The sequence below is a fragment of the Sceloporus undulatus genome, chromosome 2 (genome assembly GCF_019175285.1).
Source record: "Sceloporus undulatus isolate JIND9_A2432 ecotype Alabama chromosome 2, SceUnd_v1.1, whole genome shotgun sequence".
NCBI lineage: Eukaryota > Metazoa > Chordata > Lepidosauria > Squamata > Phrynosomatidae > Sceloporus > Sceloporus undulatus.
In genome coordinates, this window is record NC_056523.1 from 99040745 (window position 1) to 99055865 (window position 15121).

A 15121-nucleotide genomic window follows, 5' to 3' on the forward strand; every position below is an offset into this window, starting at 1 on the left:
TAGTATTGCTGGCTTTTCAGCAGAATGGCAAGCTATATAATTTAAAATAAATCCACTCATAACAATAAGTGAAACCATCAAATAAAGAAATGTTGAATACATTGTTTTTAAAAAGTATCATTTGAATCTTTACTTCTCCCACTGCAAGAGAAATTCAACCATTTCACAGCTTATCTTGAAAACAATGGGCAAAATCTTTCACCACTTTACTCTTCAACTTGGTGAAATTAACGCAGCTTCATGGCTTCTAAAATATTATCTAGCAGAGCTTTCCCCTTCTGCATCTATTTGCATGCACGATTATGTCTTCCTTGCTTATTTTTGCTACTTTCCCCCTTTCTCTTTCTCTTTAATATCCTTTCCCAGAGATCTTTACTGGGCAATTTGTTTCGCTTCTTCCACCTCATAAGTTGTTTATGGAGTGCCAGCTCTGCCCTCATATCCCCTACTTTCCATAGCTTCACGGCTGGATCTGCCAGTGTTTTGTGTGCCTCCATATGTGTGAGTGCGTAGATAATAAAAAGAGAAATTTACAAGAAGACTACTGCCAGTGTGGCACTTCAGAGAGCAGGACTCTAATAAATCTCCTCTTATGGTCTTGCATGCATCAGCATAACCAGTGCTAGACACAGCAGGGGGAAAGCAAGAGAAAAGGAAGGAGAAGAAGTGCTGTCATGGCCATTTGCTATTGTGAGTCACTTCAATAACACTGTCTATTTGTTTTTTGTTTTTTTAAAAAAGAAAGTGTCAAAAGCATTCCCTGCATATTACGTGCAAACTTATGCCTGTTTATAAACATTTGTCACAGAAGAAGAAGCAGACAATGGTTTTAATGAGAAGAGATATCTCTCTTTGACAGTGCTTTTCAGACAATATGATGTGGTGTGGATATTTTCCAGCATGCCAGGGATCTGCACCTATTTGTACCCATTGTCTACAGTTGTTTTTCCCTTTCCTGGAAATTCATCAGGAACCAGCCATCAATGGTTCAAGGACCAGCACTGGTCCAAGGACCCCCACTTTCAGCAGCACTGCAGTCTACTACCCTGGCAGTGTGCTTTTAGTTTGATGAGGAGAGTCCAAAATGTGTAGTTAGATATTTCTATTTTACTACAGAACCAGAGAATGTAATGAGCATTTCACCTCCCTCCTCTCTCCAACCAACCAGTAGATTTGTGCTGAAGGATGCCTATGACCAAGAGTGGACAGAGAGCTGTTAACCAACACTGGGTGACCTTTTGCCTCACACTAAAGGAAAAATGAAAGTATCAGAAAAATGAAAAATTGGTAGACTTTTTATGGTTTTATATTTAACATCTGTGATAGCTTAGAATAACTAGAAGTGGATGATCTTCTACAACTTTGTTTTGGGCCCTCCAAAGCTCCACAGACCTTCCCCATTTCTAAGCAAGACAGAGAGTGACAGGTGCTCATCTTGCTACAGGGCACCAACCCCTTTGCCACAATGGGAATGGTAAATGGAAGGGTGAGACCTCATGAATAATAACCATAACAAAAGCAAATGATCACAACAGAAGCTGAGATTAGGCACTGCCAAGTTTATGTGACCTTGCAGAAATTGATTTTTGTTAAAGAATTATTGTTAAAATTGCCTTGAGAGAACAGTAGAGACTTTTTTTTTTTTTAAAAAAAAACCTAAACCAAGAATTCTACTTACCCTTTCAAGATCCTGCCTGAGGTGTGTGAAGAGCTTCAAGCGCCGGTACAGCACATCCTGCTCTTGTTGAGCTAAGTTGTCCACTTCATCTGTTTTGAGTGTCATCAGGGGCTTGTTGTAATTGGCTTTCCTCTTCATCTTCCAGTACTGATAGACAAAATCAACCAGCCACTCAGTTAAGTCAAGGTTCTCAGCCACCTCGGAGGGCTTCACAAGATCATAGAAATCTTCCTCTAACTGCTGGAGCTTTTGCTTCCTCATTGTCACCTTTTCCAAGTCTAGCTTGCCTTGATCTCCATCCATCCTCATTTCATCTGGTGGCTTGGTGGCACCGCTGCTGTGTTCAAGGCAGAAGGACTTGAACTTCACTTCATCATTTTCTGCTAAAAGTGTCCGCATGTCCAGATTGTGTTCAAAGGCGCATGTGACGTGGAATGCTGTGATGCATGAAGGCATGGAGCACTAGAGGGGGGGAGAAAAAAAACAGCAACAGCCTGAGTATGAAGCCCCAGGGGGCCACTTCACATGAGACACTGCCATCTGGGACCACTATTATCAGAGTATCACAACTAAGTTCTGTTACTGTAATTAAAGCCACAGGCATGAGAGGAAAGGAAGAAAAGGTGCATCCCCCATAGCTATTATTTTGGACTTTTTGATTTCCTTGAAGAGATGATGAAATCCCCCTAATACCTAAGCCCATGTCATGTGTCTTCAAGCACCAAAAAAGATCATGCTTATATGCCACACATCCACTCCTGCTATGTTTATTGCCTGTAGATAATTTGGTCCTTATTCCAACTTTGCCCAGAACTAGGTTGGGGAAAACTCTAGAAATACCAGAGTGATCTTGGGTTCAGTGTGCACATAGACAGCTGAATTGGATCCAATTCAGCCTGATTCAGTTGTCCACATGCCAAGTGATGATAAAATCCCAATACATCATCCCATGTCATGCCTCTTCAAGCACCAAAAATAACATACTTAACACATCCACTTGTGTTTAACACTCTGTTCTAAGAAGCATAAGGAAAGGAGCCACTGCCACCACTTCCTCACAGGTAGGACCTCTGTGTAAAGCCTGCTCAGCCCATTGTCCCTTTTGCTGAGGTCAGAATGGGACACCTGTGCAATCAACAACTGTTGATCACATATTATGGAAGCATTACAAGTGCTTGCATTTTTGACATGGAAAGTGATTTCCTGTTAGAATAGTGGTGCCCAAGCTTGGATTCCTAGACACTGTAGGAATACACTCTCAGAATCCTTGATCACTGATCATGGGGGTTGGGACTTCTGGGAAGCCCAATGAGATGTGGGAACTCAAGCTTGAGAACCACTGTGTTAGAAATAGAAATGTGTTTAGCTTTGGCATAAAGCTGTGGAGCAAATAGAATGAGGTTATATAAAAGGAGCATGAACTGAAGAAGTTCTGATAGGTGAGATTTTAGCACTATTTATTTAATGATTAATACATTGTTTTGCCCACTAGGGCATCCCCAAAAATGTAGTATAAAAACCTTTTTTTAAAGAACAGCACTACAGTGTAACATTAGTAGCACAAAAACAGACTGTGAAGAGACAGTTGAATTATTTTGGTTGAAATTCTGATTTAGAAGATGATCACATGTAAAAAAGGACAGGAGCGAAGCAGATCAGTCTCATCTTTATCCCAACCTTATTGCACGATTGTGCGAAGATTATCACACACATCACACTTATCTTGTCATTATCCCACCAATGAAGTGGAATTGTCCATTACTTTTCATAAATTTCCGTTAATGAAGTGATGCAACAATTTCACTTAATTGAGGGGATAAGTCAATGAGGGAATATCATTTGCTAATCTTTGCACAATTATGCGATAAGGACAGGAGTGATCCACTTCGCTCCCATCCTTTTTCACATGTGATAATCTCCTTTGTCTAAGCCTACAAAACAGAACAGCTCAAGTAGTGCTCCCTTTCACGGCTATGTTTGCTTCTCTGTCACACATGGGGTGTGTGTGTGTGTGTGTGTACATGTGCATGTGAAAATCCTACCTCATTGTTATTTCTTGCTCTTTTTAATCTTTAAACTACCTTGGTTAATTTTGTGTTTGCTCACAGATTTGGTCACAGGTTCATGAAGGAAGTAGTGTGGGGGAGGAGGTTGAAACACCCCTGGAAACATTGGGTCGATTAGTATCCTTTTGGTATTCTATAGTCTCTAATTAGGGACATAAAAAAAACCATGGGAAAAAAGTAGACCACAGCTTGTGATGAGCCAGCATCATAAAAATTAACTTAATAAAGTTCACTGCAGTGGCTAAATAGCTGTCAACAGTTATTTTACAGAGAAATTTACACATTTTTAGAGCCCTCCCTGGTTAATTTGTTCTACCCTCTCCCCCCCCCCCCACCCCCGGGCAGCAAAATCTGAAGTGCCATTCTCCACCAAATTGAACACATTTCCCAGTTAGTAGTATGTCACTCTCCACTGTCTTCTTCTATATTCCCTCACTATTCATTAACAATTTTTAATAGCTCAGGTAATTATTTAAGCCATAACCCATAAGAAATCAGCCTGCTCCAGCTGCTAATAACCAGTTGAACTGCAATAAGGAAATATTCTGAAGGGCTTACTGCTCTCCTGCGAACAGTTTACATAACATGGATCTTGTGGTTAAGGAGAGGAGCTCCAGCTAGGAACAGCCACATTAACACAAACAGGACACTTCCTGGAGGATACTGAGAAGTAATTTGGGATATTGCACATTCTCAGTGGAGTATGAGGACAAATGGTATTTCAGGCAAAAAGAAAAACATTTGTTAATCTTTGTCAAACTGGTCCCCAAAGTGCTTCTCACTTTTGCTGAACTAAAAATACCCAGTAAAGAGAAGCTACAAGTGAATGGGCGTGAAGAGAGTTAAATCCCCCACCCCCAAAACCCCACCCCCATCCAATTTCCTCTTTTAGGTGTGATGGAGGAATACTTGGGACCCTTTCACACTACACAATTATACCCTCTATGATCCCATTTTAACTGATATGGCTGCATCCTATGGAATCTAAGATCCCAGAGCAGAGATTCCTGGCAGGGAATTCTAAATGGCTCTTTCCTTAAACTGACAAACTCAGGATTCTATAGGATGGAACCAACCCAGTAAAAGTGGACTCATAGTGCTATAACTAAGTTGTGTGAAAAGACCCCTGGGTTTAAAGGAAAGGGTATTTATAATTTACTCCTTGCACCACATGGTCTCATGGAGAATAGATGGACCTCCCTGTATGGTGGTACAGTATGTACGTTCTGGGATGACCTGCCTGTGGTGGAGTTACTCATAGGAAGAGCACCTGTCTAAGGAGGTGGCCTGGAAGCCCCCAAACAAAAGTTGCAACCAAAATTTTCAAAACTGCATTTAGTACCAAGGGTTAGAAACCCACAGTGTGGAAAGCATACAGGGAGGTCCATCTATACTGAGTACTGATCTTCCACGGTTTTTGCCAGATGCACAGTAAGAAATCCGTATCACTTCCCAGTTTTATGAAGCAAGGCTGATCTGTTATAATGTGGCTTTTATTCTGGGTATGCCTGATGCAAATACCTCGGGGAGGGGAGGAGGGAAGAATATGTTGAAAAGATGCAAAGGAGTCACTTTCCTTACTCTTACTACATTCTGAGGTTACAGGCTTTTACCAATAGTAAACAGCTTTGATTGAGTTTTCTTGTCCGGCAGCCAAAGCTGTAATTTTACTGCATATGTAGATAGATAGCTACTGATGGAGCCAATTGTGTTTATATTGGAGTAACATCTGGGGGTACTTTAAAATGAGGGATTGGAAAGATCCTTTGCACTGTTACGCACACAACTAGCTGCAGCACTGAGATGAAAGCCGGGCAAGAAATTGTCTGGCTGTAGCACAGCATTCAAACTACTGAAATAAATGAATCCATTTCCCTCTGTCCTCTTCCCCCCTTCCTATTTGCGTCACAAACAGTATTAATATCATTATTAAATTGTTTATGGCTTTTGTAAGAACAACAGCCTACACTGTGCCCTTTTACGCAGGAAAGATTATCTGCACTACCTTAGAGATAAAACAAACAGAATACCACCCATCCCAGGTTTCTTCTGACAGATGGCAAGTAGCAGTTGTCAGGGGCTCTGCCCAAAATGCAAATAGGAAATAATTAGCAAGCTAAGCTGATGGGTCAACAATGAACAATACCTGGTTCAGCAGTAACTACCAAACAATATTGCACAAAACATGATAATGAACATTTACAACTCTTTTATTTATTGAACTGCATAGGGCCCCTCCTCCCCTTAAGAGAATGAAACCATACAGCCAACCAGGAGAGAATAGACTGCAAAGAAGACAAGGTAAATGTGGGGACAGTGACAATGTCTGTACATAACAGGAAGGAGATTACTTCACATATCTGATTGTCCTAGGTTAAAACATGCTTAGCTGAATGCTATAGTTAAGCAGTTCAGCAATAACTAGCTCATGACATCCAAGTATGCTTGTATAAGCAGATAGCTTAGTGTCATAGCTTTCTCCCCTGTCCTAAGCCCTACGCAAAGAAGCTCAACCAGAAATTCCCAGCTCTGACCCATTATTCATTCATTCACTTCACCCTCTTCTCCACCTTTCCCAGGTGGAAGACAGAACTATGAGTGAAACAAAGTAAAACTATTTTGCCCTTCCATTTCCTGGGGAAGAAAACAACCTGTGTGTGTTGAACAGCCAAGAGCATGCCAAAGCTTGACAAAGAGTTTAAGAAAGTTTTATTCTGAAAAAAGAGGGATTAGGTCAGGTTTTGGTGTATCATTTCTTGAAGCATCGTTCTCTTAAGCAATAGCTTAAGGCTGCAAAGTCACAAGAAAGCAGTTAGATTTAAAGACAGCTTAGAACCAATAACCAGCTGGGAAAAGAATATGAAAAGTCATGATACCCCATGCCCCAAATAAAATGGCCTCTTCCCACTTACAGAGAAGAACTTGTTCTCAGGTTTTTCCCTGGCTTGGGAAGTGGGCATCTAAACCTTTATGGATCATCCTCTACCAGCCTTCTTTATGCCAGTGACCAGGACCCCAACAGGGGGAGCTTGAAAGTACAGACCCAGAAGAACTAAGACAGTAAAATGTTTGTACCCCTAACCCTCTCTGTAGCCCACATGAAGCTTGATTGTCAGAGGGTAGCTCCCTGGATCATATGCAACTCTCTGGCATCCAAAGTGGTATATCAACTTACCACATTGGGGGAAGTGGTAGAAATGGCAAGTATCAAGGTATGCTGGGAGAAGAGGAGGTCATAGGTTAGGGTGCATTTACACTGTAGAAATAATGTAGTTTAATACGACTTTAGCTGCCACGGTTCCATCCTACAGAATCCTGGAATATGTAGTTTTGTGAGGCGCCAGCATTTTTTTTGGCAAAGATGGCTAAAGACCTCATAAAATTACAAATCCAAGGATTCCATAGGACGGCACTACAGCACTTAAAATTGTGTCAAACTGCATTATTCCTACAATGCAGGTATAGCTTTAGAGTTCATGTTATCTCAAAACCTTCTCCTAGCCGCCAGTATATTATTATTATTATTAACCTTTATTTATGAAGCGCTGTAAATTTACACAGCGCTGTACATGCAATCCTTTTAGTTAGACGGTTCCCTGCCCTCAGGCTTACAATCTAAAAAGACATGACACAGAAGGAGAAGGGAGTGGTGACGGGAAAGGGTAAGAGGGTAATGTAACAATATACTGGCAAAAGCTGATATATAAGTAAAAAGATGGGAATTACCATATCCCAATTCTCCACAGCCAGCCAATCAAGAGGTGCAGTGGAAAGGATGTTTCCCCATTCCCAATGCAATCAAGACTGCAAGTCTGACCTGCAGCATAACTAGAAACCATGGCTACAATGATTCCAGCTGCTTGTCTTTGAGATAGCCAACATTCTTGTTGTAGCTTTGCTTTCTGTCTGACAGGTAAGCTATGTATCACTGAAGTTGTCCCCAGCATGAATGTGAAGCAGTGGCAGACACTGACACCTGCTAGTCTGCTTCCTGCTATGCAGCATTCAAAAGCACAGGAACTTTGCTAGAACAAGAGGATCGGTAACCTTGTATGATGTATTCAGAAAAGAAAAAGCACAGAAAACATCTATCCATTCTGCATCCAGTAAATTTCTCCAGTGCTACTAGTATTGTTCAGTTATTATTTCTGTAATAATATACAATTATTCTTTCTGCCTCAGTAATCATCTCTCAGTATTTATTTAACTCCTTAATATTACTGAGTTATCATGAAGGGGGAAGAAATTTTCTTCTTTTCATTCACCTTCACCCTTCATTTTCATTGTTATTTGGCCCAACCTCATTCCACTCTTCTCAAACTATGCTATGCTCTCTCTATAAAAATCCATTTAGTCTTTAGTTGCACCAGAGTTAACAGCATCTGCTTTATCACCTTTACTTTCAAACTGTAATTAAATAAGGTCATCAATTCAAAGAATAATAATTTTGTAGTTGTTTTACAATCTCACATCTGGAATTGTAAACAAATTTCCCAAATTTGGTGGCCACAGAAGATTATGCACAGTAAAGAGACTTTTACACACTAAGGGTTATCTGCATGGGCCAACTTGTTCCCACAGTTATGAGTCCAGTTGATGCAGGGCCCAGTTCTGGTGCAGACTGTCTAGACAATGTATGGCCAATTCAGCACCAAACCTAAGGAATACCACTCCCTTAAAACATTGAAAAATAAATTACCTTTTGCTCCCAGAAAGTCTGGAGCCCTCCATTGTGATGTTGGGTGGCTGTTTACAATGCATCCCACTGTGCTACCTGGTGCCAGTGCCACTTGTGTGAGTCACTTGCTCTGAGGTCAGAACAAGGCACTGAACCATATGATCAAAGCTGGGCACCTTACTTTTTTTAATTTAAATTTTAAATTTTATTTTTTGGGATAGTTGACATTATTTTTACATACATAGAAACAGATATACACATTTATATACAGTGGAACCTCGCCATACGCGGGGGATCCGTTCCGGATCCCGCTGCGTATGGCGATTTCCGCCTATGCTCGAGCCCCATTGTTTCCAATGGGGCTCGTGCGCGGTGGCGCGCGAGGTGCAACAGGTGCGCGCGCCCATTCAATTGAATGGGATGCACCGCCCCTTCCGCCCCGCGCGCGCCGGCGGCTTTGAGCGCCTATGCTCAAAGCCGCCTATAAAAAGACCGCGTATGCGGAGGCCCCACTGTATATCCAAAGTGTAATAAAAACCACTAGTACTAACATAAAACTTTCAAGTTCAGTATCCCAGTAACCCATGTATTAATGTTACTTCGACCATGACCCTTTCCTCTCCATCCCATTTCCATCCTCTAGGGAGCAAGGTTATTATTTATTCACTTTCCTTTGATGTGGATGATTGTATTAATTGTATTTTTAAAATTTTGTACCCTTCCTCTTTATTCCATTTCCTTAGTGACTCGCCTCCTTTCAATTGACCCATATACTCCATTCTTCTTTCTAATCTAAAACCAAACATTATATACAGTTGCTCCTCCATTTTCACAGACTTCAGATCCTTGACTCTCACTTATTCACGAGAAGCAAACGGAGGGGGTGAAAATGGGGTACATGCCTGAGGCGTGTGCCCATGGCTGCTCACGGGCACACGCCCCCATTCAAACCTATGGGGCTTGAATATCTGTGAGTTTCCATTTTTGCGGGGGCGGGGATCTGGAACAGGTCCCTCACAAAAATGGAGGGCTGACTGTATTCCAAAATAGAATACTGCTATCTATCCACCTTCAATTTTTATTCATCTTTCCATCTGAAGGCTGTAACCACCTGGGCTGCCCCCCCCCCAATGTTTGTTTCAACAAATACTTCTTATCTTTATCCAATCCCAGATTTCTTTCAATTAAAGTCATACATTTTTCTTTTTAATTCCCAAGTTAACATGGGTGCCCTGCGATAAACTAGGAGGGGAAATAGTGACACTCTCTAAGCTGATCACATGTCCAGGAGCACATTTCTGTCTTCAGCAGAAGGAGGTGGTGTGCCAGACAAGCTTTACAAGGCTGTTGCCAGCGAGGAAGTGGCAGTGGCAGCTCCAAAAACAGGCCATCCCCTTTCCTTGTGCTACTCAGTGTGGGGATGGGGATGGTGCAGCTCCTGGCATGTGGACAACAGATTGGGCTGAATTGGACCTGATACGCCTGTTCACACACCACAAGATGCCAGGGGCACTCCAGCATTTCTGAGAAACACTGCGATTTCCCCCTGACATTATTTAGTTTGGAGCAAAGTCAGGTTAAAGACCAGAAACCACAGTATCTCTCCAGAAGTAGCTGCATGTCATGAGGACAGCCAGCATCGGCTTTGGGGGTGGGTTTGTTGTTTTTCCCTGGTGTAGGCAATCCCTCTGTCACTGAAGGTGACCCTTGCTTTTAAATAAGCAATACTTATATTTCTTCTCTATGTTTATTCTGTCTAGTCTCCTTTGGATACCTATTCTAGTAATGCTGCTCTTTCCACTACTACGCAGATTCCAGTTCTTTCTGCCATTAAGTAGTGGGACACAGTCACTTTCACTGAGCTTCACGGATTTTGATCCCTCTTGCCAAGAAGTTTTTAGTAAAGAAGATTTATTATTTCTCAAAGCTGTTTTTTAATAAAACTACTATAGAGACACATATGCAAAAATTCACCTGCATAAGCAAAGCTCCAATCAAGACACTGCACTGCCAGACAGAATAGGATTTGCAATCCTAATGTGCTAAAAAGGGAAGGACTGAGTTCTCATTTATTTATAAATATCAATTTGACAATTACCATTACTAAAATGTTTTAAACAAATGTAGCATAAACACATTTTTATTTTCTGGAAAAAAATGTATTTATTCTTTATGAGGCTGACACTGACAGAACTTTGATGCTTGGTGGGGAGACATAGGAACTGTGGGATGTCAGCAAAGAAGACAATAAAATGTTGCTTGCCATTGCAGGTGACCTTTCATGCAAATTCATCCAGCCTGGGGCGCTACAAAACTAACACACAGGCCAGAATTAAGTCTAGGAGAAAGCTGAGTTTTCTCTCCACCTTTTGCAACCTTCCCCCTTCAAGCTGCCAAGTGTAGCTGACTCGTTTTCTTGCCCTTCCGTTCTTTGAAAGCAGTTGCCATTATGACAGAATATCTCCATCTGGCAGGGTAAATAAGCAGATCCACCCTGTGTCATTGCAAATGGAGTTGAATCAATGTTGGGAAGGTTTAAAGAAAAGTGTGCCAGCTTTCATTTAAGGCTGAAAAGAAATGCGTTGAAATTTTCCTCTTGAAAGGCCCCAAACACCATTGAAATTTGACACTTTCTGTTCATGCTACACTTGACTTTTCTTCCACCAGATTAACTGTCTCTTGACACTTATATAGCATCCCTATACACATCATCTTTAATTGATCCTCCCTCTGGACAGGAGGTCAACACTTTGGTTATCTTCCTTGACAGTGAAGTGCACTTGGATAGGGTAGAAGTGACTAAAGAAGTGAGGAAGAGCATCCCCCCCCCTCCGGCCATCATCTAGTGACAAGACTACCTGGACACTAAAGATGAAAAAAAAAATCGGAACTCTTTTGATTTGCTGTCATGAGCCTTCAAGTAGTTTCTGATTTGTGGAGACCTTAAGATGGACCTATTATGGACTTTTCTTGGCAAGATATGTTTGGGGTGGTGGTGGTGCCATTGCCTTCATCTGAAGCTGAAAGAATGTGACATGCCCAAGGCCACTCAGTGAGTTTCCATGGCTGAGTGAGGATTTAATCCCATCTGTGGAAGTCCAAATCCAAAACTCAAACCAGTCCACCACACTGACTTTAGTAGTTGGTGCTTCCTACTAAACTTTGCAAAAACAAATCTTTCTTTCTTTCTCTCTCTCTCTCTCTCTCTCTCTCTCTCTCTCACACACGCACACACAAACACACACATATCCAAGTTCTCCAGAGAGGGAAGGGAAAGCAGTTTCCTTCCCAGAAGCAGGAGTTTTGTAGAAGGAATTGGGGCAGAAAGTGTCAACTAATAGTCGATTTGTAGTTTCCTCCATTTAATTTGTTTAAATAAATGCTAATCATGTGAAAAGCCTAATCCTCTGTTGCTGGAAAGCCTGGTCAAGTATGCTCAAGCTCCTGGTTTTCATCATAAATCTCTCTCTCACTTTTCAAATTTAACTTTACACTAGTAAAAAGGAGAAACACTTTGTTTTTCAAGTGAAATGATCCAGCCTCAGGATGCTAGGTTCAACACCAAAGAACACACTTAACATGGCAAAATCTCTGTGACTGCACACAAATGTTCGACAAAAAATTGTCTCATGGGGTTTGTTATTATGGCAAAGAAGTAATGACTAGTGGGGCTGAGATTTACCACCAACCTCCCACAGCGTCCTGTTAATACAGGATCACATGTAGTGATATAATGGATGGCATAAATACCAAGAAAAGAACAACAATGTCATATCTGGGGAAAGCTATAATAATTAAGGATTGAGGAAATTGATTAGATGACCTTTTGTTGTCCTCCAAGCACATGCTTCAAGGATGTCAAGCCAGTACAATGATATGAATGTGTTAAAGAATTATAAGCACAGGAAACAACACTGGTTAAAAGTTACAAACTGCCTCCTTTGCTTGACCAACCTTTCTTCTTGTTGTTGTTTACAAAGAATAGTCAGTGCCTCTCAATACGTAGCTCTATACAGCAAAGTGGCAGAGCCATGTCTTTATTTTTCTAAGATGTACAAAGTCAAAAACATCTGGCTCTGTGGTTTGTTATAATTAACTACATACCTGAATACATGTTCCAGTGCATTCCTTGCAAAGACTGCATGACAAAGCCCATCTGCTTGCTGGGATATGTGAAATCTTTGTAATGGGTTCCATTTTTTCAGGACATCCAATGCTAACCTGAGCATAAAACAACAATGTATAAATGATTGGCTACCATATCTTTTCTTAAAAGGCAGTAAAATGAAGTGGGGGGTAAACAAAACATAAATATAGGTACATTGTAACATATTCCTCTAAAAACTACTACCCTCTCCCTAATTGTTTTCAAACAGCTATAACAGACTAGGGTAGAAAGAGACAGAAGAAAGTACTGGTTTTATATGACCTTCCCTTGGGAGTAGGTTTGGACATTAAAATTCTTCTTCATGTGATTAATCCCATCTCTTAAATTTGCATGTGAAATGTAACATATGATCTAGAATTCAATTATGGAAGCTGGCACCAGGAAAATGCAGCAAGGCTTGGCTTCCATGGGTGGATATATCTGGGGAGAAGCATAATGCACTCCACAGAGGTAGAATTCAAAGATATAGCTGTATTAGTCTGTAGAATCAGTATGTAGAGATCTTGTAACACACGTTTGAGACTAACTGAAAGAAAGAAGTTGGCAGCATGAGCTTTCGTAGAGTACAGTTTACTTCCTCAGATGCTACTGGTGGAGTGGAAGCCAGGGAAACATATATATGGCATAGGTATGTGAGAATGTCAATTCAAATTCAAAATTGTTTGTGTGTGGAATAGCAAGTCCAGTTTTACCGATGGTCATTTATGGACAAAGACATAGCCATTGGGTAGAGAAGATTTTGGATGTCTGAACTAGTTTTTAGGCATCAAATAGTGCTCAACAATAATAAGGTTTCAAATTTCAAGCCTTCTTAAGTTCTCTCCATTTGACTTAAGCCATGATACAACACCTCTGGCATTCTCAAATCCATGAACCATCATTCACATCCCAACCCTGTCCCACTTTGGACAAAAAGTACCAGCATCTTACTTCAGGTATCCATAAGGCACAGCTAACGTGGACCCATTTTGTCCCACTTCGTGTGGGTTTCAGAGCTCCCCCTCTCTTTGGGCAGAGTAAACACTTTGGCTGGACTCCCAGGGCGCAGGTTCGGCAAAGCCAGTTTCCAATGGGAACTTTCAGGATTCCATAGCAAGCCTAAGCAAACACAAGGGTGAAAGATACTTAGAATCAGAGTTAAGCAGGAACACTGTAAAACAGGGGGTGGGGAACGTGCATCCTCTTCCCACAGGCTATTTTGCAACACCCTTGAGCCCTCCACCAGAAACATGGAAGCCCCCCAAACTCCCTCAAATAATAATAATAATAATAATAATAATAATAATAATAATAATAATAATAATAATTTTTCTATTTCCCGCCTCTCCCTGCGGATCGAGGCGGGATCACATCAATGTCATAAATACAAGATACATGACAGTTTAAAACAGCAAATTTAAAACAGCGTTATATAACAACCTTACATAGTAAATACAATATCAACATCAATATCAACAGTGCCAGTCAGCCAAGGTGTCGCAGTATGGGAAGCAGCGCATCTGGAGCATTAAAAATGTGGGGGAAGTGGAAACCACCCCAAAATCAACACATTGCCACCCATGGAGTGGCAGGTATCTCAAAAACATCCTTCTGCAAACACCAACAAAGACAGAATCCAGAAGTTATTTCCAGTTTTGTTTTCAGATAGTTTTGTGTAGGGAGGGGAGTACAACCTGCTGTGGGGATTAAAATTGGCCCCTGCACCCTCTGTAGCCACTCACCTTGCTACAAAATATATAGTGACTGAGAAGGCCACACATAATGAACAAAAATTTCATTAATGTCTGTATGCTGCTGCCAGTTGTCAGAAATGATGTATTAGTTATTGGTCTTAGGCTAATTGTTAGTTCCAATTAGAGTAGACCCAAGAAATTAATGAAAAATCTGCAGGTCAATATTTACATATGTTTCATTCATTTTATGGATCTAACTCTATTTAGGACTAAAAAGAGGACTGGAACAAGTATTAGGACTCACAAAGTTCAGCACTTATCAGAGATTTGGGATGCATTCCTACATGCACCTGTAGGAGTACTGAAGCATCATGGGAGCCTTAGCTACCTAAATGGTTATGGCTCAGTGGTAGAGGACATTATATGCACATGGTCCCAAGTTCAGTCCATGGTATCTTCAGCTTTATTTTAAAAAAAAGGTTTCAGTTCACATGGCCAGAAAAGGCCAAGACCTTGGAAAGAGTTGTTGCCAGTCAAAGCAGGTATTACTGGACTGCCTGGATCAATCAGACTCAGTGTAAAAGGATCTGTTTGTTTGTATGTTATATTCCAGCTACAGTACAATGAAAATCACTGAGGCTCTTTTTGAATACTGTATATACTCGACTATAAGTCGACCTCATGTATAAGTCTAGGGCAAGTTTTAGGACCAAAATTATGGATTTTGCTATGACCCGTGAATAAGTCGAGGGTTAAAATTTAGGGGCATATAGGAAAGGATCTAGAGGATGACGCAAAGCAAAACAATGTCAAAGAACTTACAAAATTCTAGCAGACATAACTCTATGTGCTTATTCT

General features: G+C 41.0%; 1 protein-coding gene across 8 annotated transcripts in view; it reads right to left on the minus strand.

The window, feature by feature from the left end:
* The window catches only part of JADE2 (jade family PHD finger 2), a 231396-nt gene that overhangs the window by 51367 nt on the left and 164908 nt on the right, over nucleotides 1–15121 (minus strand). For all 8 annotated transcript variants that reach the window (XM_042455258.1, XM_042455257.1, XM_042455253.1 and 5 more), the window contains 3 exons: nucleotides 13521–13688; nucleotides 12527–12643; nucleotides 1679–2140 (listed from right to left, as the gene is read on the minus strand). In XM_042455258.1, the coding sequence (XP_042311192.1) occupies nucleotides 1679–2140; nucleotides 12527–12643; nucleotides 13521–13688 (747 nt within the window). The remainder of the gene's footprint in view (nucleotides 1–1678; nucleotides 2141–12526; nucleotides 12644–13520; nucleotides 13689–15121) is intronic.